This window comes from Heteronotia binoei, chromosome 6, assembly GCF_032191835.1.
Source record: "Heteronotia binoei isolate CCM8104 ecotype False Entrance Well chromosome 6, APGP_CSIRO_Hbin_v1, whole genome shotgun sequence".
Taxonomy (NCBI): domain Eukaryota; kingdom Metazoa; phylum Chordata; class Lepidosauria; order Squamata; family Gekkonidae; genus Heteronotia; species Heteronotia binoei.
Window position 1 is genome coordinate 147,226,670 of NC_083228.1, and position 25,194 is coordinate 147,251,863.

Consider the following 25,194-nt stretch of genomic DNA (forward strand, 5'->3'; position numbering starts at 1 on the left):
TCTCAGCCCCACCCTCCTCACAGGGTGTCTGTTGTGGGGGAGGAAGGGAAAGGAGATTGTGATCTGTTCTGAGACTCTTTGGAGTGGAGGGTGGGATATAAATCCAATATCTTCTTCTTCTTCTTTCCTCAGCCTACAGACAGTGCTAGTCCTCAGTGCTCTCAGGCAGCCGCCCAGCCCTGGGGCCCATCACAGTCAGTGTTGTCTGCTCAGACCAGCAGCAGCTCTCCAGGGTCTCAGGCCGAGGTCTTTCACATCACCCACTGCCTGCTCTGTTTAACTGGAGGTGCCAGGATTGAACCAGGCATGCTCTGCTACCACTGAGCCATGAGCCTCTGGGCCGTGGAAGGAGGAAGGGGCGCTCTGCCTTATGCTGAAGGACCATTCATCTCTCAAGAGTGCCCATTGTTGTGACTGGCAGCCGCTCTCCTGCATGTACCTGACCTTTTAAACTGGTGATTGGACTGGGGCTCTTCTGCAGGCGAATAAGAGTCTCTGTTCCTGAGCCTCCCCCCCCCAAGTGGGTTTTCTCCCCCACCCCCAAAGTGATCCCTGTTTACAAGGCTGCCTCATTACTTGACAGAATGGGCCGGAGGGCAACGGGAGCTGACCTCCTGTGTCGTTCGCAGGGAAGTCTTTGTGTCTTGGGCTTCCTGGTCTCCCCACTGCAGTTTGAAGCCCCGTCTCCTTTCCTCCAAGGCAGGAAGTGGGCTGGGAAAGTCTCAGCTGATGAGGTGAACAGGACTGGGAAGGGTGGAATTTTTTATTTTAAAAAATCTTCTACGTGTGTGGGTGTTGGAACATGTGGACTGGCCTACCTCACAGGGTTCTGTTTTTTCCCCCAAAGCCTCCCAGTGGAGCTCTGAGACTTACAAGCAGAGGCTGCATGGGCGGGGGGGGGGGGCTCTCTTTACCCTTGCAGTGGAGTGGCAGTCACTTGAGTCGTAAGGAAATAGGGCTCAGGTAATTCACGTGTGGTCCAATCTTTATGGAACCTAGGAAGGCCCATGTCTCAGGGGCAGCTTTCCGCCTTAATTCGGGTTTGGGGGCAGAAAAGAGGGCTGCCTGGTCCTAATTTTGTGAACAAAAAGGAATGAAGGCTGAAAAAGCACAAACAAAACACTGTGCAGTGTTATAAATTCACAACATGGCGCTGAACACTTCAGTGCTGGAATATATTATTTCACTTCAAATCAAAATCAAATCAGTATGTGCTGAATACACATAAATGGGATGGTTTCAGCCACAGCCACCCTATCCAGTCCATACCAATTTTCACCTGAAATTCTTACAGTTTTACCATGATGCTCAACATCCAACTGGAGTAATCCTTATGTGTTTCTGCCAGTTCGCACACAGAGTGGAATTCAGCAATGTGATGTACTCATTGTCAAAACTGAAAATGTGACAACATGGACCTGACACTTTTGCATGTTTCAAGAGAATCTCTCTTCTTCTGGTCACCTTAGTTGATGCAAAACGTAGGCTATGCCAGACAGACCCGATTGGCAAATGGTCCTTCCCTGCAAACAAGGCCTCAGTGGGTGGGGCACAGGTGTGAGGGGAACGGCAGGGGCTTCCCTCAGATGGGCACCCCCCTTCCAGGAGCCTTCCAGCCCCACACACCCCTCCTCCCCCCTTCAGCAGGAAAGGGCCACAAGCAGCTGGAAGCAACCATCAAACCAGGGAGAGCCCCAAATAGCCCCCTCCTCCCCTTCCCAAGCACCCCCACACACCCCAGGAAGGGCACTGACAGGTGACCAATGAAGCTTTTGAGGCAAATTAAAGCTTCAATTTAAACAAGGTGGAAAGAAACCAACAGAGAGAGGTGGGAAAATAACTGCTTCATATTGAATCTGTATGTGCTGAATACACATAAATGGGATGGTTTCAGCCACAGCCACCCTATCCAGTCCATACCAATTTTCACCTGAAATTCCTACAGTTCTACCATGATGCTCAACATCCAACTGGAGTAATCCTTATGTGTTTCTGCCAGTTTCCTCATAGAGTGGAATTCAAGAATGCGATGTACTCATTGTCAAAACTGAAAATGTGACAACGTGGACCTGAGGTTGACACTTTTGCATGTTTCACGAGAATCTCTCTTCTTCTGGTCACCTTAGTAGATGCAAAACTTAGGTTATGCCAGACAGACCTGATTGGCAAACGGTCCTTCCCTGGCAGCGAGGCCTCAGTGGGTGGGGCACAGGTGTGAGGGGAATGGCAGGGGCTTCCCTCAGATGGGCACCCCCCCAGGAGCCTTTCAGCCCCACACACCCCTCCTCCCCCCTTCAGCAGGAAAGGGCCACAAGCAGCTGGACGCAACCACCAAACCAGGGAGAGCCCCAAATAGCCCCCTCCTTCCCTTCCCAAGCACCCCTCCACACCCCAGAAGGGCACTGACAGGTGACCAATCAAGCTCTTAAGGCAAATTCAAGCTTCTCTTAAACAAGGAGGGAAGAAACCAACAGAGAGGAAGAGGAAGAAATAACTCCTTGGGAGGATCCGTTTTAGCAGACTGAGCAGGGAGACATTATTTCCATGGCAACCCTGGACAGGCCTCCTCCCCGGGCACTGCTTCGCTACCTGCAGCCCAGGCTCCCAGGGGGCAACGGGCTTCCCTGGCTTGGGGGGACAACATGCCTTGAACCAGCCTGCATGCAAACCAACCAGGTAGGGTTGCCAACTCTGGGTTAGGGGATTCCTGGAGATTTCAGGAGTGAACCTTTAGGGTTTTTTGGGGGGGAGGAAGTGTTCAATGCTGGGTTCAGTGGGGAAGAACGAGGGCTCCCAGAGTAGTGACCAGCAGCTTTTACTCAGTCATTCAGCATAACTATATCCTAGTAAAACTGGCATGGAAGCCCCAGGCTGTGGCCTGATTACATACAGTGAGACCCCACCCTGCTCCCACCCACAGGAAGCCCCCTCTAGGTGGCCCCAGGCAGCCTGGCCAACCCTGGTTCTCACGGATGGAGAAGCTCAAAAAGTCCCTAATGCTTCAGGCAAGGACATAAGACCACCTCAGAAGTTCTGGGATGGATGGAGGCTCACCCGCTGAAACTTCATCCCCCGCTCACGGTTAAGAACATAAGAGAAGCCATGTTGGATCAGGCCAATGGCCCTTCCAGTCCAACACTCTGTGTCACACAGTGGCCAAATACACACACACACACACTGTGGTTAATAGCCACTGATGGACCTCTGCTCCATATTTTTATCTAACCCCCTCTTGAAGCTGGCTATGCTTGTAGCTGCCACCACCTCCTGTTACCGGCTTTCCTCTCTGGTTTTGGTGTTATGTGTGTTTATGTTTTTACTACTGAATCTTTACAAAATTATCTTATGTGTATACATCACCTTGAATGTAGTTTTAATGCTGAACTGCTTTAACGGTTTGATGTTTGCCACCTTGGAGATATTGCTGGGGTGGAAAGATGGCCAAGAAGGGTTGCCATTGCTAACAATTCTGAAGCTTTGCTCTCATTGCAAATTGTATAATGGCACAGTAAAGCTTGTAGAACAGTGAAACAGGGCATCAAGTGCAACCCTGTCACGTTCCATATATGCCTTGCTGCACTGAGCTACTGCAACATCTACTGAGAAGAATTGGAGCTCGGGGCTCTGTTTAAGAACCAACCTTTGCCATAGCCTGGACTTTTCATTTGAAAATTTGGCATTAATTTGTCGGTTATGAGATTTTGACTTTGGTCAGTGTTCTATTTTTGTGATTGATTTCACCTTATTTTGAAATTTTGTTCTATATTTATAAAGCACTTATAAGTTTTGTATTATTATTGAGGCTGGTTTTTTGTGGAGGTATATTTGCGTTTTTCCTGCACCACCTGGAGGTTGGCAACCCTGACTATATGGGAGGGGAGTCTTGTTCCCTTTTCTCACCTCTCCAGGTTCATCTGAGTTGGGCCTCCACTATGTTCCACCCTGCCAATGGGCAAAATCCAACAACTCACCACACATGTGCCTTCTCTGTTGTGGCCCCGCTTTCTGCAATGGCCTGCCTGGGGAAGACGGGAAGGCTTCCACTCACCTGGCTTTCTGCAAATTATGCACATCTGGATCATTTCCCACCCTCCTTGTTCATCAATTTCCTCCCTGCCCTTCCACTCTTTCTTCATCCAGGCACACCCCAGCCTGTCTTCTCAAGCGCCTGTCCTCCAGCTCTCCTAAAAGCAAAGCCAGATCCCACAAGGAGGACGTTGGACGACTTTTGGAGAGTGTTTCTCTCCTCCTTGTATCTTCTCTAGGAACTGCACACTGTCTTGTCTGCTTCTTAACCTTTTACCAGCTGCTGGGCACAGAAGCAAATAAAAGAACTATTTCCATGACTATTTGTTTTCAAATGAAGGAAGAGATTCAAGGTGCCTTTTAAGCGCTAACCTGGTCCAGAAAATCTGCTCTCAGGTTCCATAGGTATACAATTTTGCTGTGGCTGCTCAGACACCTTGTCAGTCAAAAGAAAGCAAGGCAGAAATCAAAGGGAGTGAAAAATTAGCCCAGAGAAGACAGAGAACATTCAAGCAATGCTTTTTTAAAAATTAAATCTAATCCAATACAAAGGAAGCATGGGGAAAATAAGTAATAAAAATATAAAACTAAATACAAAGATCCAATTTATACAATTCGATGCATAAACAATTCACCAAAACAGTACTTAAAATGCTAGGTATTAAGAACTGAGAAATAGCCTATAATTAATTCTATTAGGCAAAAAGAAATTTTCCCAAAGAACTCCAAATCCGGGGCCCAAAGTAAATCCTAATCTATAGCCAAATCAGGATTATTTTTGAAGAATGCTTCAGGAGGTCTGCTTGTCTGCCAGGGCTTTTGAATGACAGGCCTCTTGGAAAGGACTAACAGATGTGAGTCCAAATAATCAACAAGAAGGAGCATTCCATGAACAACACAAAGGGATCAGTGTGGAAGAACCAATCAGAAATCTAAAATCACAGCAGAAGCAAAGGCTTGGTCTTAAGATGACACATTAAATAATATATGATACAAAATTTGCTTCGTAGGATCCTAGGTTCATTATTCTGAACACAGTAGCATGGACCACAGTCCCTTTAACTTTGTGAGTCATATTAGACAGGTGGAGTCTCCTGCCCGGGTAGAAAAGCTGTCTCGATCCACTCGGTTTTGAATAGTTTCTTGACCTCCGGCAGGTCACTGCGCAACAGGTGTATGGGCAGTTGCTGATTATGCCCATTTGCAGGCTGGCAGCTGCGGAAGACCTCACCCAGAGGAGCGGAGCTGTTGTGGGGGCACAGAGGGGGAGAGGCAGTCTTGCAATTATAAGTGTCCAGGGCCATGAAGGGCTTTCTGGGTAAGTCAACACTTTATTTTGAGCCCAATAACAGTGGAGAGGCTGTAGAATGTGAATCCTAGATATGCTCCATATAAGCTCCCATAATAGCCGAGCTGTGAGATTTTACACCAGCTGGAGTTTCTGAATTCACAAAGTCTGATTTACTAGCAAGAAATAATAATCTCTTTAATGAGCTCAGACTTTTCCTCAGCAGTCTTCTGATTCATAAAGAAACACTTAATCTAGGGTTGCCAACTGCATGTGGGACAGTGGGATGTGTTTCAGGTCTCCAAACATGGCTAAATCTCCTGCCATAGTCTGACCATTTTTTACATTTCGTCCTGTTTAGCGTAAAATTTCTGTTTACATTCAAGCTTTCTAGAAAAGCTCTTTTGATAGGCTAAGCCGTTACACAGTACTCCTTGTGTGGATTCTTAAGATGCTGTCAAAGATATCCATGCCAAGTGAATCTCTTTCCACACTCGGAGCATTCAAAGAAGTTTTCTCCATGTGGGTTCTCTGGTGCAGCTGAAGAGAGCCACTCCAACTGAGACTCTTTCCACAATCGGAGCATGAAAAAGATTTCTCCCTGTGTGGATTCTTTGATGCAGTTCAAGATGGCCACTCTGACTAAATCATTTTCCACACACTCAACATTCAAAAGATTTCTCCCCTGTGTGGGTTCTCACATGCAGTTTTAGAGTGCCACTTCGACTGAATCTCTTTCCACACTGTGAGCATTCAAAAGGTTTCTCCCCTGTGTGGGTACTCTGATGCAGCTGAAGATAGCTACTATGACTGAATCTCTTTCCAGACTCTGAGCATTCAAAAGGTTTCTCCCCTGTGTGGGTTCTCTGATGTAGTTTTACACTGCCACGAGACCAAATCTCTTCCCACACTCTGAACATTCAAAAAGTTTCTCCTCTGAGTGGGTTCTCTGATGCAGTTTAAGATAGCTACTATGATTGAATCTCTTTCCAGACTCTGAGCATTCAAAAGGTTTCTCCCCTGTGTGGGTTCTCTGATGCAGTTGAAGATCGCCACTGTGACTGAATCTCTTCCCACAGTCCAAACATTCAAAAGGTTTCTCCCCTGTGTGGGTTCTCTGATGCAGTTGAAGATGGCTAGTATGACTGAATCTCTTTCTACACTCTGAGCATTCAAAAGGTTTCTCCCCTGTGTGGGTTCTCTGATGCTGTTTTAGAGTGCCACTGAGACCGAATCTCTTTCCACACTCTGAGCATTCAAAAGGTTTCTCCCCGGTGTGGATTCTCTTATGCAGTTGAAGATGGGCACTCTGACGGAATCTCTTTCCACACTTTGAACATTTAAAAGATTTCTCCCCTGTGTGAGTTCTCTGATGCAGTTGAAGATGGCCTCTCTGACGGAATCTCTTTCCACACTATGAACATTTAAAAGGTTTCTCCCCTGTGTGAGTTCTCTGATGCAGTTGAAGATTGCCACTCTGAATCTCTTCCCACAGTTCAGACATTCAAAAGGTTTCTCCCCTGTGTGGGTTCTCTGATGTAGTTTTAGAGTGCCACTGTGACTGAATCTCATCCCACACTCTGAGCATTTAAAAGGTTTCTCCCCTGTGTGGATTCTCTGATGCTGTTAAAGATGGCCACTCTGACGGAATCTCTTTCCACACTCTAAGCATTCAAAAGGTTTCTCACCTGTGTGCGTTCTCTGATGCTGTTTTAGAGTGCCTCTCTCACTAGATTTTTTTCCACATTCTGAACATTCAAAAGGTTTCTCCCCTGTGTGGGTTCTCTGATGCAGTTGAAGATTGCTATTCTGACTGAATCTCTTCCCACACTCTGAGCATTCAAAAGGTATCTCCCCTGTGTGGGTTCTCTGATGTAGTTTTAGAGTGCCACTGAGACCAAATCTCTTCCCACACTCTGAACATTCCAATGGTTTCTCCCCTATGTGGGTTCTCTGATGCTGTTGAAGATGGATAGTCAGAATGAATCTCTTCCCACACTCTGAGCATTCAAAAGGTTTCTCCCCTGTGTGGGTTCTCTGATGCAGCTGAAGATGGCTAGTATGACTGAATCTCTTTCTACACTCTGAGCATTCAAAAGGTTTCTCCCGTGTGGGTTCTCTGATGCTGTTTTAGAGTGCCACTGAGACCGAATCTCTTTCCACACTCTGAGCATTCAAAAGGTTTCTCCCCGGTGTGGATTCTCTGATGCAGTTGAAGATGGGCACTCTGACGGAATCTCTTTCCACACTTTGAACATTTAAAAGGTTTCTCCCCTGTGTGAGTTCTCTGATGCAGTTGAAGATGGCCTCTCTGACGGAATCTCTTTCCACACTGTGAACATTCAAAAGGTTTCTCCCCGGTGTGAGTTCTCTGATGCAGTTGAAGATCACCACTCTGAATCTCTTCCCACAGTCCAAACATTCAAAAGGTTTCTCCCCTGTGTGAGTTCTCTGATGTAATTTTAGAGTGCCACTGAGACCTAATCTCTTCCCACACTCTGAACATTCGAATGGTTTCATCCCTGTGTGGGTTCTGTGATGCAGTTGAAGATGGCTAGTATGACTGAATCTCTTTCCACACACTCAACATTCAAAAGGTTTCTTCCCTGTGTGGGTTCTCTGATGCCGTTGAAGACAGACACTCTGAGTGAATCTCTTTCCACATTCTGAACATTCAAAAGGTTTCTCCCCTGTGTGGGTTCTCTGATGCACTTTTAGAGAACTACTGCAACTGAATCTCTTCCCACACTCTGAGCATTCAAAAGGTTTCTCCCCTGTGTGGGTTCTCTGATGCCGCTGAAGACAGCCACTCTGACTGAATCTCTTTCCACACTCTGAACATTCAAAAGGTTTTTCCCTTGTGTGGGTTCTCTGATGCAGTTTTAGAGTACAACTGAGACCAAATCTCTTCCCACACTCTGAACATTCAAAAGGCTTCTCCCCTGTGTGGGTTCCCTGATGCAGAAGAAGATGGCCACTCTGTCTGAATCTCTTTCCACACTCTGAGCATTTAAAAGGTTTCTCCCCTGTGTGGGTTCTCTGATGCAGTTGAAGATGGCGACTATTACTGAATCTCTTTCCACACTCTGAGCATTCAAAAGGTTTCTCCCCTGTGTGGGTTCTCTGATGTAGTTTTAGAGTGCCACCATGACTGAATCTCGTCCCACACTCTGAGCATTTAAAAGGTTTCTCCCCTGTATGGATTCTCTGATGCTGTTGAAGATGGCCACTCTGACGGAATCTCTTTCCACACTCTGAGCATTCAAAAGGTTTCTCCCCTGTGTGCGTTCTCTGATGCTGTTTTAGAGTGCCTCTCTCACTAAATTTTTTTCCACATTCTGAACATTCAAAAGGTTTCTCCCTTGTGTGGGTTCTCTGATGCAGTTGAAGATTGCTATTCTGACTGAATCTCTTCCCACACTCTGAGCATTCAAAAGGTTTCTCCCCTGTGTGGGTTCTCTGATGTACTTTTAGAGCGCCACCATGACTGAATCTCATCCCACACTCTGAGCATTTAAAAGGTTTCTCCCCTGTGTGGGTTCTCTGATGTAGTTTTAGAGTGCCACTGAGGCCATATCTCTTCCCACACTCTGAACATTCAAATGGTTTCTCCCCTGTGTGAGTTCTCTGATGCCGTTGAAGATGGACACTCTGACTGAATCTCTTCCCACACTCTGAGCATTCAAATGGTTTCTCCCCCGTGTGGGTTCTCTGATGCAGTTGAAGATGGCTAGTATGACTGAATCTCTTTCTACACTCTGAGCATTCAAAAGGTTTCTCGCCTGTGTGGGCTCTCTGATGCTGTTTTAGAGTGCCACTGAGACCGAATCTCTTTCCACACTCTGAACATTCAAAAGGTTTCTCCCCTGTGTGGATTCTTTGATGCAGTTGAAGATGGCCACTCTGACTGAATCTCTTTCCACACTCTGAGCATTCAAAAGGTTTCTCCCCTGTGTGCGTTCTCTGATGCAGTTGAAGAGTGCCACTCTGACGGAATCTCTTTCCACATTGTGAACATTCAAAAGGTTTCTCCCCTGTGTGTGTTCTCTGATGCAGTTGAAGAGTGCCACTGTGACGGAATCTTTTTCCATGCTTTGAACATTCAAAAGATTTCTTGCCTCTGTTTACTCTTTGGTGCACAAGTAGCTGTGATCTATTTTTGAAGTACTTGCTACACTGAGTGGATGTACATGTCTTAATTATTCTCTTCTTTGGAAAATGTGCATTAAGCTTTTTTCCTTTTCTCTTCTCATCCATACAGCTGCCTTTCTTTCTCTTAGGTCTTCCTTGATTTCGACTGTTTTTTTCCAAGTCTTCAACTCCATCTGGCAACTGCTGCTCAAATTCTTCGCCCTCCTCGTTTCTCTGATCATCCTCTGCTGGAATAAAGAGAGAGATCTCTGTAACACCTGGGAGGGCAGGTAAGGTCCAAAAACTTCTTTGTGACTGCAGACGGAAATGGCTCTTCAACCTCCTCCAGCTTCCCTGATCTTTACCACCTCCCCCCTTTCCCCAGAATGTCTAGCATTTAAGAATATCTCATCCCCTCACGAGCCACCGCTGAGCATGCAATGCCAATTCCCTTACACACACACTTCAGCCTCATCTAGCCAGAAGCCATGCAGGGTTCCTGAATGCCATGAATTTCCATGGTTCCTAAATGCCATGATTGATTGATGATGGTGCTTGGCAACTGAAAAGAATAATAAGTGATTTAAAAATATCAAAGGAGAAAGTATAACCTAGCATACTTACTTCTATTGCTCAGGCAGACTTACAGGTTAATTCAGATCCTAGCCTTGGCTGGCTGGCGGGCAATCCCAGGGGAAGTGGAGACTCATCCATCAGTGCCTCTTGCTGCAATCCAGGAACCCCCACCCCCCCAGGGAACAAGGCAAAAGTGTGGGGTTTTATCAGGAAGGACCAGGAACTCTCAGAGCAGATCTAAGGGCTTTTCCCAGATGACTTATTGAAAAAATGAACACGCTGCTGTTCCACATGGCAACACGGGAAAGAAAGCTTTTAGACCAAACTCCTGTAGTTAGAAGGGAGGGGCCCTGTGAACAGGACACTGGATTCTCACCCAGCCAGCGGTGTTGTAATGCTGAGTGAAACAGAGAAACTTATTTGCACAACGTGAAATAGCACACTGGAGGACTAGAAGATCATAGAGTTCTTGCTCAGAAGGAGTTCCTAACTCTCCAAATCTCAGTCCCCAGAAGGCCTCACTCCCTCTTACTCAGCGGGCTGCATGACTGTACCAAACTAAATCTTGATCAGAGAGAAGAGAATCAGAAAACCCCATGGCTACTCCTTGCCTGTTCCCTGAACATAACCATCTCAGCCAGCTCATTTGGGAAGGAAACCTGTTCTTGGGATCTCCTTGAGAAACTCTCCAGCCTTTCTTGGGATGTGAGGACGTTGACTTTCTCCACCAAAGCCTCTCTAACACTTCTGTCTTCTTTGGGGGGAAGGATTGGGGGGGGGGGGGAGAGAAATCTACATATTTTTGAGGGGTGGGGTGGGGCAAAAGTAAAAAATTGCACCCCTTAAATTTTTCCATTATGTATATGTATATGATCAATGTTTTTGATCTAGATACATAATGAACAACTCCAGAGGCGCTGGCCACTGGACAGATGAGGGGGGAGGAAAACAAGTCCAAAGGCTTAAACTAAATTTTAGGAGACAAATGACGCGTCCTAAGTTGGCTGCTTACTAAGAAGCACGAAAATATGGTTTTAAAAACGGAATACTTTTTTCTATCAGCATTACTCTGAGAAGGAGATCAGATCAGAGTTTCAAGTGGACACACTGGCAAGGGGGAAATGAGTGAAGTTGCCTCTACCTGCCTCTTCCGAGTCTACTGGTGGAACACAGAGAAGGGCAGAGTTTGCCAGGGGAAGAAAATAAAGGGCGAGCACAGACAAAAGCTAAAAGGGAGCTCGGTTCCGCACCGTCACCCACGCTCTCCACCTTCTCCCACCCAGCTGTGATGAATGGGTGAAATCCTCTGACCTGAAAGCTCCACAATTACTCAAGCAATTTTACCTACTGCACCCAGACAAACCCCGAGCAAGAGCTTAGGGGGGGCAGTATGTCAGAACATGTTTCATTGAAGTTATATATTTGCTGTCTGAATATGTTATATGCTGCCTACTACAGATGCTATATGCTGCCTACAGAGCAAGGACATCACCAGGAGGGGGATGTAACCATCAACTGTGAAAGATAAGCGGGCATGTGAAAGTGTTACTTGCAGGGTCAAACTGCAGCTTTATTATGGGAAATAGTTTAAAGCACAAATCCTTTGAAGTGTGTTCATAAATGCCAATGGTTTGAGCTATGTGTTATCAGTTCCAATGAATCCATGCATAGAGTAACATTGTAGTTATCAATAAAGTCAACTTAGTTTTCAACAAAGACGAGTCTGATCATTTTGAAACTTCAATGAACCCTTTGCTGACAGCCCTCTGAGGGCCTGAATCAGCCCCCAGGCTGCATGTTCACACCCCTGATTTAGGCTATAGTTGGAATACTTATGTAGTAACAAGGAAAGGAAAGGTCCCCTATGCAAGCACCAGTCGTTTCCGACTCTGGGGTGACATTGCTTTCACAACTAGAGGTACTATTTAATAACAGATATTTCATGTGTAAGATAGAACAGTGAGCTTTTCATGATTTTCTGTTGCTGAGCTTTATAAACTGCACTGTTTAATTATGTCCGGTTTTACATCCTTCATAAATCTTTCTATGTTTTAGAAGGGCCAGCATTAGGAAAAGAGAAATCAGAATCTAGCCCCTTCCAGAGCCTTTCTGAGGATCTCTGTTCTGGGCCAGCCTGAGCTTAGCATGAAATCCTCAGTGGGGGAGGACTCCTCAGGAGAAGGGGAGTCACGCATGGCTGGCTCTGAGTCAGCAGAAGCAGGAAACAGGCTGATGAGCTGCAGGCTGATGAAGACTCACCACCAGCAGCTGATCCAGAGCCACCCCCCAGCCCTGATGCAGCAGCTGAGGCTGAAGTAACTAAGAGAGGCTGAGGGACTTAGGAATCTTCAGTCTGGAGAAGAGGAGGTTGAGGGGGGACATGATTGCTCTCGTGAAGTATTTCAAGGGCTGTCACTTAGAGCAAGGTGGGGAGTTGTTCATGTTGGCAGCAGAGGAAAGGACTTATAATAACAGGTCTAAATTAAGAGAGGGAACGTACATGCTGGATATAAGGGGAAACTTTTTAACAGCAAGAGTTGTTCAACGGTGGAATTGGTGGGAGCCTGCATGCTGTGGAAGCAACAAGTCATCCTCTTAGATGTCAAGTATGCTCTTGATTTTGGTCAGGCCTACGCTCAATATTTGGTTCAGGAGAGAAGCATCCTGGGTCAAGCCATACTGTATTCCAATGCTGCCAGCTTGAGCTCTCCTCACCCCCTCCCCTTTCTTTTGTTATATAGTTTTGCTTTGAAATGGGAATATGTGAAAGAGTTTATCGGGCCTTCTCAGACTGGGCATCGGGGGAGGTTGGAGCCAAGAGACGCTCAAGGCCAAAGCAGGCCTGAGAAAGAAATTGTAACATCAATGTGTGAATGTGCCCTGCATAGTACCCCTCCCTCAAGAATCCCTTTGAAGTATACCTTATATGATTGCATTCTACTGTATGATCTTTAGTCTTTCAATCTTACTATAGTTGAGAACCATGATATCAATAAACAAGTTACTTTGTTACAACAAAGACTCGTTATTGAATCTGCCGACTTGACATTTTGAAAGACTCCCCTTCGAAGCTCAACTGTTCCGGCAACTTTAAAACCTGATGGCCGAAAAGATTCCGGACAACGGGGAGTTTCCCAGAGAAGACGGGGAGACCGAGACGCTGTGGCACATCCTTGACTCCAGGAGAACCGCGGCGTCCCCTCCCCAGTTCCAGTTGGTGATCACACCCCAGCAGTATCAACCGAGAACCTCAACCACCACCATGGACGAGGCACCGATCCGCCGGGAGGCCATCATGACCCGACACACACGGAGGGTCCGAATGGCCGAACCAGAGGCCATCAAGCCGGGGGAGGTGGACAGCATCATCGTCTTCCAGGTGCCGGAGGACGAGAGCGAGGGTGCGGAGTGCATCGAGGGCGGCGGAGGTGAACCGAGGCCGAAAGACATGCACGATGAGGACTACTAAATGTTCCGTTCGATGGTGCGCCATGAGGTCGACGGAGCAATGCCGGGCCTGAAGGACGAGATGCAGACCCTAACGGCCCAACTGAGGAGAGCGCTCGGGGTGACTGGGTCCCGAAGACCACCAGCGGTCCAACCAACAACCCGAGGCCGCCCGAGCCAACCGGCGCAGGAGGCAGCCCCCGCAAGAGGCGCGGCTCCCACGATTCCACCGGCCCCTCGCGACGGAGGAAGGGGGCGAGAACTGGACGCCACCTTCAACAGGGACCCCGAGGAGGTGAAATACTTCGCCATCCAATTGAACAGCTACATGTATTATTGGGGGAACTCCTTCCCTGATGAGTTCAGCAGAGTGGACTAACTGGGGTCGAAGCTATGGGGGGCGGCCAAGAGGTGGTATGTGAGCCTGTGCGAGGCGATGAGCCCTGATCTGGACTATGTGCATACTTTTCTGCAATCCCTGCTGACCCAGTATGAAGACCCCCTTCAGGAGACCCGCGCACTGGCGGCACTCCGTGACATGCAACAGGGGGCCCGATCCATTCGCGAGTACGCGGCCGAGTTCAGAGCAAATGCGGCCAAGGTTCGGGGTTGGAGCGAGCTGATGAAGATTGAGCATTTCACCTGGGGGCTCAACGCTAGCATTCTGGACCGGGCTCTCACTCAAGCCCGCCCGGACACCCTGGTGGGATGGATCCAGCTGGCGGGGGAAGTAGAGACCAACTTGAAGAGGGTGGCGATGCAACGCCATCACCAGTCGGGTAAGGGCCAGCCCAAAGCAACCCCGGTGAAAGCAGAAAGCTAGAAGTCCAAGAAGCTCACAGGGGGGGTGCCGGTAGGACCCTGCAGGTGCTTCAGGTGCGGGGACCCGAACCACCTCGCCTCCAACTGCCCACAACCCCCGGTCACCCGAGCCCCCCAGGCGGGCCCCAAGCCCGGGACCCCGGGACCCAAGAAGGCGACCAGCCGCCCTAAGGATGCGGTGAAGAGCAGCGCGGTGATGGCTGAGGAGCCGCTGGATGAGGAGGTGCTGCTGTCAGCAGAGCTAGCTGACCTAGCCTGGGCGGACAAACCGGCGGGAAACGAGACCGGCCTGCTCTGAACGGTGCCAACCAGCAGGTCAAGCGGGAAGAGGCACCATTGACGGTGAGAGTAACGGGACGCTTATATTTTGTTACGGTGAAGTTGCTGAACCCCAAGCTGAAAAGGTTCCTGCAAATCCGGGCCCTAGTGGACTCGGGGTGCAACCGAGAGCTAATTTCCCCCAAGGTAGTGGAGGCGTTGGGGCTTGAGAGCTCACAGCTACCGCACCCGATGCTGTTTGAGCAGATAGACGGGTCCGTAATGTGCAGGAAACCGTGTACTTTAGCAACCCAGCCCTGCCCCTTGGGAATCGAGGAACATTGGGACCAAGAGATCTTTGTTATTGCCCCCTCGTGCTCCTATCCCATAGTGCTGGGTGTGGGCTGGTTGGAGAAGCACGAGCCCAGCATCCGATGGAGGGCCCAAACCATCCGGTTCCTAGACCCCCTGTGCAAAGGCCACCTATGGGACCCGGTATGGGGGCCACGCGCTGCTAGGGCCAAGGAAAGGGCATGTGTGTCGGTGGAGGAGGCGCACCCCGTCCCGAGCGTCTACTGCGACCTGATGGGGGTATTTAGTGAGCGCAAGGCCAACCATCTACCCCCCCCATCGGAGCACGGACTGTGCCATAGAACTGATCCCGGGAGAGAGCTTGCTGAAGGCTAAACTGTACCAGATGGGGTGGGCAGAGAAAAAGGCACTGCGCAAATTCTTAGATCAAAATCTGGAGCGGGGTTTCATTAGACCGGCGACGGCCCCCCATGCCGCCCCAGTACTGTTCCGAAAGAAGGACGGCTCACTTAGACTTTGCACGGATTTTCGCGGGATAAACGCGATTTCCATGTCAAACGCCTACCCCATCCCCCTCATCTGGGACCTACTGAACACAGTTTAAGGGGGGAGAATTTTCACTAAGCTGGACTTGAGAGATGCGTACTTCCGAGTGCGCATCAAGGAGGGGGATGAGTGGAAAACGGCTTTCAACACCCCTATGGGACAGTTTGAATATTTGGTCATGCCTTTCGGGTTGCAAGGGGCTCCGGGAGTGTTCATGAACTTTATAAATGATGTGCTTGGAAAATTTTTGTACAAGGGGGTGGTGGTGTACCTGGATGACATCATTATTTACTCCCAGGATGAGCAATCACATGTGAAGTTGGTGAGAGAGGTGCTCAGCACCCTGCTGGAGCACCAGCTGTATGCCAAACTGTCTAAATGTGAATTTCACCGAAGCTAGACTATCTGGGGTTCCGGGTATCGGGGCAGGGGTTGGCAATGGACCCAGCCAAAGTGCAGGCAGTGTTAGAGTGGGCCCCCCCGAGGACACGTAGACAGCTCCAATCCTTCCTCGACTTCGCAAATTTCTACAGGGCCTTCATTGAGGGGTTCGCCCAGATTGCCCTGCCCCTAACTGAACTCCTAAAGACCAAAGGGAAGGGGCCGGAAGCCAAGTGACCGGGAGCCCGGCTACATTGGACCCCGAAGTGCCAAGAGGCTTTTGACCACTTAAAACGCTTGTGCACTAGTGAACCGGTCCTAAGCCACCCCGACGAGCAGCGGGCCTTCGTGGTGCAATGTGACGCCTCCGACGAGAAGGGGAAATTACGACCCTGTGCCTATATCTCCTGGAAGTTCTCGGGGGAACAAAGAAACTGGTCAGAGTGGGACAAAGAAGCCTTTGCAGTCATGTTTGCCCTAAAAACCTGGAGGTCTTGGCTCGAGGGAGCTAAGGTGCCGTTCGAGATTTGGACGGACCACAAGAACCTCGAAGCCCTAACGGGGAAAAGAAAACTGAGTGAAAAACAAATTCGGTGGGCGGGCTTCTTCTCTAAATTTGATTTCACCCTACGGCACATCCCGGGAACCAGGAATTTTCTGGCCGACGCCCTCTCCCGGCTCCCGCAACACAGAAGTCAGAGGGAAGAGGTGGTGGACTCCTTGATCCTGCCCTCGCAAGTGGCGGCCATGGTCACCACCCGATCACAGAAGAGGCGGGAGCTGGGAGGGATCAGTTGCGACCGAATTGCCGTGGAAACGGAAAGGGAGGGAGGAGCACGGCCGGAGGGGGTGCTAAAAGGAAAAGATGGACTCTGGTACAAGGGGGGAAAACTGTACGTCCCTGAGGGGCTAAGAAGGGAGGTCCTGCAGCTCTGCCACTCTTCCAAATTAGCCGGGCACTTCGGCTACGTAAAAACTCTGCACTTAGTCAACCGGCAGTTTTGGTGGCCGTCCCTCAAGAAGGACGTGTTGGAATACGTGGCTGGCTGCCCTGTTTGCATCATGGCCAAGCGGCGGGGGGGAACCGCCAGGGCTCCTGCAACCGATAGAGACGGCCAAACGACCATGGTCGGTAGTGTCTATGGACTTTATAGTAGAACTACCCCCCTCCCGGGGAAAAACGGTGATCCTCGTGGTGGTCGACACCTTCTCAAAACAGGCCCACTTCATCCCGTGTGCACAGCTACCCACGGCTAAGCAGTTAGCGGCCCTGTTCTTTGATCACATGGTGAAACTTCACTCGTTCCCTGACAAGGTCATTAGCGACCACGGGCCGCAGTTCGTTGCCACCTTCTGGCGGGAGTTTTGTAAGCTGGTGGGGATAGAGCAAGGCTTAAGCTCAGCCTATCACCCCCAGACGGACGACCAGACGGAGAGGGTGAACGGGGTTCTAGAGCAGTACTTGAGGTGCTTCATCAACCAGCGCCAGTCGGACTGGGCTGATCTTCTCCCCTTCGCTGAATATGGCTACAACAATAGTGTGCATAGCTCCACAAAAGCCTCCCCCTTCTCCACCGTGTTCGGATACGAGGGGAAGCCCATCCCCTTACTGCTTGGGGGGGAAACCCCGGGGACTCCCTCTGCGTTTGAACAATAGTGGCAGGGACCGAGCCGAAGCTGGCCAACCATCCAGGAAAACCTGGAGGCTGCTAAAGAGACTTACAAAAAATACTATGATAAATCCCATGTCCCCGCTTGTGATTTCAAAGTTGGGGACTCTGTGTTTCTGTCAACCAAGAACCTACCTCTCTCCAAGCCTTCCAGGAAACTGGCTTATAAATTCCTGGGGCCGTTCAAGATCAAAAGGGTCATTAATCAAGTGACTGTAGAGTTGGACCTGCCACCTGCTCTTGGTAAAATAAACCCTGTATTTCATTGCAGCCTGCTCCGTCGAGACCCCGGCTCTTCGATTTGGCATCCTCAACCACCAGGGCCCCTCCCAACGCCGAGGGGGAAACAGAGCCACGCAATCCACGAAGTCCGGGACTCTAAGATCAACCAGCTTCCCCCACTGCCCCAGGCTGTGGAGGGAGCTTAGGGGAGGCAGTATGTCAAGTCTGCTCTTGATTTTGGTCAGGCCTACAATCTTTAGTCTTTCAATCTTACTGTAGTCGAGAATCATGATATCAATAAACTAGTTACTTTGTTACAACAAAGACTCGTTATTGAATCTGCCGACTTGACATTAGATTTTGTTACCACAACACCTGACCTTTTCTGTGTTTGATCTTGGACTTTGACTTCAGCTTTGTGACTCTCAAGCTTGTGCAGGACCCTTGGACCTCCAGGCTACACTCTCTGGTTTACCCCTTCTGTTAACGACCCTTTGGCTTGTGCACTTTTGGTCTGTGGACTTCTGAGACTGAACTCTGGAATCTGAGCACCTGAACATGTCTGCCTTGCTGGCTCTCATCCCCATCCTTGCCTCTGGCCAGGACACCATCTCTGGTTAGGGGTGATGGCCACAACACTGGCCTCAGTTGCCCCTCGGCAAGTATCTGGAGAGGCCTCAAAATGATGCATTGCTGTGCAATAGTTTGATTCATGCATCATCCCAAAGGTAGCAATTCACACCTTTGGCACTTGTGGAAGATCCTCCTTACCCAGAGAGATTACACTCCAATAGTTCTCCCGCATGACTTCCCTGTAGAGGGTTTTCTGGTCCGGATCCAGCAGGCCCCATTCTGCTTGGGTGAAACAGACAGACACCTCCTCAAAGGAAAAGGGGCACTGGAAGAAAAAGCAGATTTCGTCATCAGAGATGATGCCAGGCAGAGACTGCTCATTGGAAGGGAGTAGTCTGGGATGGAACGGGATGTATGTCTTGGCACAGGTCAAGGGAGTGGTATCAGAGCCTCTCTCACCTGGACCACTCTAGAAACCGCAGGAGTAAAAGACCCCCTGATAAAGTAGGAGGGAACACAGGCTGTCCCCTGCTCATTTTCCCTACCTGGACTGGAGGTAAAGCAGCTGTTTCCACACCTCTGGAAAGATGATGGCTCAGCAGAACTTCTCCAGTGCCTGTTAGGAAGAGAAAGGAGGAAGGGTGTTTGTTGTGACTTCCTCTTCCACTTGCTTGTTTGTTCCTCCCTTCGCACACTCCCTTCCCAGGAGTTGGAAACCTTGCCTTGTGTACACTCAACACAACCTTTCACTAAACTGTGGGAGAGACAGAAGAGAAGCACCCATGAGCCTCAGGGGGTGATAAAAGCTTCTGTGAGACCTGAAATGTTCCCTGTGAACTCTGGAGTTCCAAAGGTCACAGCATCCCTGCTGGATCAGACCAAACGCCCAGGAATCCCCTTCTCCGGCCAGCTGGGCTCTTGAGTCTAGAATGGGGGTGGAAATGACATCACATGACATGTCACCCTCACATTCAGCTGAATCCAGGATAGTATCAGAGAATCCAGGATAGTATCAGAGCCAAGCTTCACCCCAAGGCCCTCCCCCAAATCTCTGGGGTTTGAGGAAACAGCCGGTCATCCCTCCTGCAGCACCCTATTCCCTTCAGTGGCCTGCCAGGTGCCCCTATAAGAGAGGGTCCACAAGCTAATATTCCACATGGTTATTTGGCTCTTATGAAATGATTTTCAGTGCTCAGTGCTGCCCCAGAAGGCAGAGGCTCTCAGTATTCAACCGGATGAATAGCTCTGCCCAGTTTTGTCTAACTTTACTTCTCTTTTTTGAGCCCCCCTGAGCCCCTCCTATGGAAGGAAGGTGAGACATGAATGTTCTAATTAATGGGAGGAACTGCCCTCTATAATTCTTTCTAATCCCCTTTCAAAAGAATCACAGTCAGTGGACATTTAGTGACATGTGCAGAAGTACTGAATTTTTTTCCTGACCTGAACTCTCCACCCATCACATTCATGGGGTGCCCCAGTCATATATAGGCAAAATGAGTCCTTACCCCAAAAGAGGGCATCTTGGGCACCCTCCTGGGCCTGCGCCCTCTGCCCTTCCTCCAAGGAACCTCGTTCTGCCTCAGGGAATGGAGCTTCTCTCTCCAAGGATGGTCCCCACATCTGAAAGAGCAGCGAGTGAGAAGGGGAAGAGATGGAACGGAGAAGAGACCAAGCAAGGGATCCTGCCCCACTCCCAGATTCTGCGCTCTTCCATCAGCAGACCCAGTGAGTTGTCTGGAGAGAGAAGAAATTCTCTAGTAGAAGAGGCTGCTGAAAGAGGCTGTGAAAGCTCCCATTCAGATGATTAACACTTGGGCCAATATCTCTCAGGGAAACTTTAGGATGAGGTCTGATATTATTGCTTGAATTGGACATAGGTGGAGGAAACCCCCTCACCTGCTCTGCCTGCCTCTTCTCCTCAGCCTGACTCAGGAGGAAGCCTTCGGCCAAGGCCACCGCCTGGGAACTGGTCTCCGGCCCACATTCCCTGACCCAGCGCTGCATTTCCTGGGGCAGGAGGGCTAGGAACCTCTCCAGGATCACCAGGTCCACCATCTGCTTCTTGGAGTTCCTCTCTGGCTTCAGCCAGTGGCTGCAGAGTCGATGGAGCCGGCTGCAAACCTCTCGGGGCCCGTCAGCCTCACGGTACTGCAACTGCCGGAAGTGTTGGCCATGCACCTCTGAGATCTCCGTGACTTGAGAAGGTGTCTCTGGCACGGGGCTTTCCCAGCCTTCACCACCACCCCCAGCTTGGGTGGGAGGGGGGCCTTTGCTTGCAGCTCCTCCTGGGTCCTGCTCTTCCATCTCCCTCCCCTTCACTTGGGTCACCTCCGACTGGATAGAGATGCCTTTAGTCACCTGAATGTAAAGAGATACAGAGACAGTCACATGTCACAAGGAAAGCGAATGAGAATTGCCCTGGTGGATCAGAAGTAAAGTGCTTCTTGCGGTTTGTAGACCTGGTTCAATATAATTTTGTTATATGACATACTAAGCTGTTTTAGATCTGCCTGCTTTGTACTTTGGAAAAGTTAACTGTCTCTGTTGGGCTGTTTAAGGATGTTACAAGCCTAGACTCTCATTCCATGGGTTCAGTCTACCTAGTCTGCTGGATAGAGATGCCTTTAGTCACTTGACTGTAAAGAGATACAGAGACATTCACATGTCACAAAAAAAGCAAATGAGAATTGCCCTGGTAGATCAGAAATAAAATGATCTTGTGGTTTATAGACCTGGTTTAAGAGAATTTTGTTATATGACATACTAAGCTATTTTAGATAAGCTTCCTTGGTTCTTTGCAAATCTTAACTGTCTCAGTTGGGCTTTTTAAGGATGTTACAAGCCTAGACTCTCATTCCATGGGTTCAGTCTACCCAGTCTACTGGATAGAGATGCCTTTAGTCACCTGACTGTAAAGAGATACAGAGACAGTCACATGTCACAAAAAAGCAAATGAGAATTGCCCTGGTAGATCAGAACTAAAGTGCTTCTTGTGGTTTATAAACATGGTTTAAAATAATTTTGTTGTAGGACATAGCAAGCTATTTTAGAGATGCTTCCTGAGTTCTCTGGGTAAGTTAATGGTCTCTGTTTGGCTGCTAAAGGGCGTTACAAGCTTAGCCTCTCTCTACATGGGTTCAGTCTGTCCAAGGGGCTAATTCTTAAGTTAAACTGAGGCCCCTAAAGGATAGGGGGACTGGTGACCCCTTAACTGTTGTCTGTATCTCTGCAATAGACCTGAGGTCCTAGGCGAGAGCAGCTCTTTCAAAAGCCATGGGGGTCCCCCTTTGAACTGCGGGGTTCACCTGTTAGATCTCCAGCAAAGATGTCTTTTGGGGAGGCTGAAAACCAGCTCCTCATGGCTCTTGTCACAACTAGAAGGAGACTCTCAAGGCAGCTGCAGGGGCTACTCACGTAACCACAGGGGCTCAGTTAATTACTCTCAATATTCCACAGTTACAAAGATACATTTACATATCCATCTCCAATTCTGATATTTACTTCTCTATGATTCTCCCCAGAATTAAATCCAAACAAATGGTGACCAGGTAAACTGAGCTTGCAATCCCTGTTTGGTCCTTGCATCTCTTAAGCATCTTCATTAGGTTTGCTGGTCAGTTGGAAAGGGCCGTAACTAACTGCAAGTGACCACTCTGGTTTGGGGTCAACCCAGGCAGGGCCCAGAATAGCCCCTCTCTTCATCTGCCCAGCCCCCCCACCCGCCCACACACCAAGGCGGGTCCTGACAGGTGACCCCTCAAGCCTGAAGTGCCAGAAGGACCCAGGCCCATAAAGGCTTCCGTGGAGGAGGGGGGGATCGAACCCAGCTCAACCAGATAAGAGTCCCTGCATTAACCGCACGACACCCCACTGGCTCTCAGCTGGTCCCGGGCAGTTCAGGTGTGCGGGGAAGGGGGGCGGGGGGGGGGGTGCAGCAGAAGACCTGCGGGAGGAAGGGGATGGAGTCTGGGGAATGGCCGGGGGGGGGCCCTCGACGCTCTTGGCCGCAGCAGCATCCAGGGGGCTCCAGGCGCGCCTCCCCCCCCCCCCCGTCTCCCTTGGGTGCTGCAAGGCCCCCTTCCCCACCTGGCCGCCTCGCCTTCCCCTCCTCCAGCCCTCGTGGCGCTCGGAGTTGCTGCAGCCTTTGCAACCGGGGGGAGGGTCGCAGGAGGCCCGGCTGCTGCTCTTCCCTTCGGCCCCACCGGCGCAGCAGAGCTTGCGCATCTTCCGTTCCGGCGCTCCCTTTGCAAAGGCCGGGCCCGGGCATGCACGCCTTCCTCCCCTCCCCTTCCCGGATTCCGGGCTAGGAAAGGGGCTCCAGCGCCCCCTGGGTCCGGCCTCTGCTCTGCCGGGACTGCAGCTCTCCCGGACGCCTCTCCGTGGGGCGGGACCGCTTTGGGTTGCAGAATAAAAAAAAATATCCTGCCCCTTTTGCAGGGAGAGCTCAGCCTTGCAGCCTTCCTGCCTCGTTGCAGACGCCTGGGAGGGGCCTCCTTGCATGGGGGGGGGGGGGCAGAAGGAAGGAGGTTTCTTCTCTTGCAAACAAGGGGGGAGGATCAGTCTTTGAAATGGTGGAGGGGGGGGGAATGAGCCCTCTGGGATGCCCCCGCAAGCATCACTTCCGTGGCCAGAATCCTAGGCAGGCAGCACAGCAGCTGTTTTCCCCTTGCGTTCTGGGAACTGCCTTCCACTAAATGAGAGCCCCCCCCCCTCCCCCGTCTCCATCCAGGTCAGTATTGTCCACTCAGACTGGCAGGCCTCTGCGGGACCTCAGGAGTCCTTCACATCACTTCTTCCCCTGGTCTTTGAACTGGAGGTTGGACAGGAGACCTTCTGCACGCCCAGCGGATGCTCTGCCTCTGAGCCACAGCCCCCCCCCCCCCCGCTCCCCTAATCCCAGCTTTCCTTTCAGCCTGCAGAGGGTGCTAGTCCTCAGTGCTCTCAGGCAGCCGCCCACCCCGGGGGCCCATCACAGTCAGTGTTGTCTGCTCAGACCAGCAGCAGCTCTCCAGGGTCTCAGGCAAAGGTCTTTCGTATCACCCACTGCCTGGTCTGTTTAACTGGAGGTGCCAGGATTGAACCAGGCATGCTCTGCTACCACTGAGCCATGAACCTCTGGGCCATGGAAGGAGGAAGAGGGGCTCTGCCTCATGCTGAAGGACCACTTATCTCTCAAGTGCCCATCGTTGTGACTGGGAGCTGCTCTCTTGCATGTACCTGACCTTTTAAACTGGCGACTGGACTGGGGCTCTTCCACAGGCTAATAAGAGTCTCTGTTGCTGAGCCCCCCCCCTCCCAAAGTGGGTTTTCTCCCCCACCCCCAAAGCTATCCCTATTTACAAGGCTGCCTCATTATGTGACCGAATGGGCCAGAGGGCAACAGGAGCTGACCTCCTGCGTCCTTCGTAGGGAAGTCTTTGTGTCTTCTATGTATGTGGGTGGTGGAACATGCAGACTGGCCTACCTCACAGGGTTGTTCTGGTTGTTTTTTCCCCCAAGCCTCCCAGTGGAGCACTGAGACTTACAAGCACAGGCTGCATGGGCGGGGGGGGGCTCTCTTTACCCTTACAATGGAGTGGCAGTCACCTGAGTCATAAGGAAATAGGGCTCAGGTAATTCATGTGTGCTCCAGTTTTATGGAAGCTAGGAAGTCCATGTCTCTGGGGCAGCTTTCCGCCTTAATTCGGGTTTGGGGGCAGAAAAGAGGGCTGCCTGGTCCTAATCTTGTAAACAAAAAGGAATGAAGGCTGAAGAAGCACAAAAAAAACACTGTGCAGTGTTATAAATGCACAACATGGCGCTGAACACTTCAGTGCTGGAATATATTATTTCACTTCAAATCAAAATCAAATCAGTATGTGCTGACTACACATAAATGGGATGGTTTTAGCCACGGCCACCCTATCCAGTCCATACCAATTTTCATCTGCAATTCTTACAGTTCTACCATGATGCTCAACATCCATCTGGAGTAATCCTTATGTGTTTCTGCCAGTTCGCACATAGAGTGGAATTCAACAATTTGATGCACTCATCGTCAAAAGTGAAAATGTGACGTGGACCTGAGGTTGACACTTTTGCACGTTTCAAGAGAATCTCTCTTCTTCTGGTCACCTTAGTTGATCTAAAACTTAGGTTATGCCAGACAGACCCGATTGGCAAACGGTCCCTCCCTGCCAACGAGGCCTCAGTGGGTGGGGCACAGGTGTGAGGGGAACGACAGGGGCTTCCCTCAGATGGGCACCCCCCCAGGAGCCTTTCAGCCCCACACAACCCTCCTCCCCCCTTCAGCAGGAAAGGGCCACAAGCATCTGCAAGCAACCCCCAAACCAGGGACAGCCCCAAATAGCCCCCCTCACCTTCCCAATGACCCCCCACACCCCAGGAAGGGCACTGACAGGTGACCGATGAAGCTTTTGAGGCAAATTAAAGCTTCTCTTAAATAAGGTGGGAAGAAACCAACAGAGAGAGGAGGGAAAACAACCGCTCGGGAGGAGCCCTTTTAGCAGACTGAGCAGGGAGACATTATTTCCATGGCAACCCTGGACAGGCCTCCCCGGGCACTGCTTCGCTACCTGCAGCCCAGGCTCCCAGGAGGCAATGGGCTTCCCTGGCTTGGGGGGACGAAATGCCTTGAACCAGCCTGCATGCAAGTCAACCAGGAAATACCTTCCCTGGGCTCTTCCCAGGTACGTGCACGGAGGATCATTGCCTCCTCTCACCTCCACCCCCTGCTCACCCAGGCAGGGTTGCCAACTCTGGGTTAGGGGATTCCTGGAGAATTCAGGGGTGGAGCTTGGGGAGGGGGGGACCTCAGCAGTTTTGGGGTGGATGAAGGCTCCCCCACTGGAACGTAATCCCCTGCTCCGCCACTGGCTTTTCTCCCCCGTTTTGGTGCAGAAACCAACTCAGAGAGGAGAAAAAAGCCCCCTGGATGGATGG

The 25,194-nt window shown here is 50.2% G+C and overlaps 1 protein-coding gene across 1 annotated transcript; it reads right to left on the reverse strand.

Moving 5' to 3' along the window:
- Nucleotides 1-7,283: 7,283 nt before the first annotated feature.
- LOC132574424 (zinc finger protein 658B-like) lies at nt 7,284-10,567 on the reverse strand. The gene is made up of 3 exons (XM_060242780.1): nt 10,554-10,567; nt 7,955-9,383; nt 7,284-7,709 (listed from the first exon to the last, which is right to left on the reverse strand). The coding sequence occupies exons 1-3, from the start codon at nt 10,565-10,567 to the stop codon at nt 7,407-7,409; spliced, it is 1,746 nt and encodes a 581-aa protein (XP_060098763.1). The 3' UTR covers nt 7,284-7,406.
- Between the last annotated feature and the right edge of the window lie 14,627 nt (nt 10,568-25,194).

Excerpts from the sequence above, each read along its gene's own strand:
- LOC132574424 (XM_060242780.1), bottom strand. Across the intron at positions 7,710-7,954 it reads GAAAGAGATTCACTCAGAGT|AGTGGTGATCTTCAACTGCA; the intron begins GTCTGTCTTCAA and ends GAAGAGATTCAG.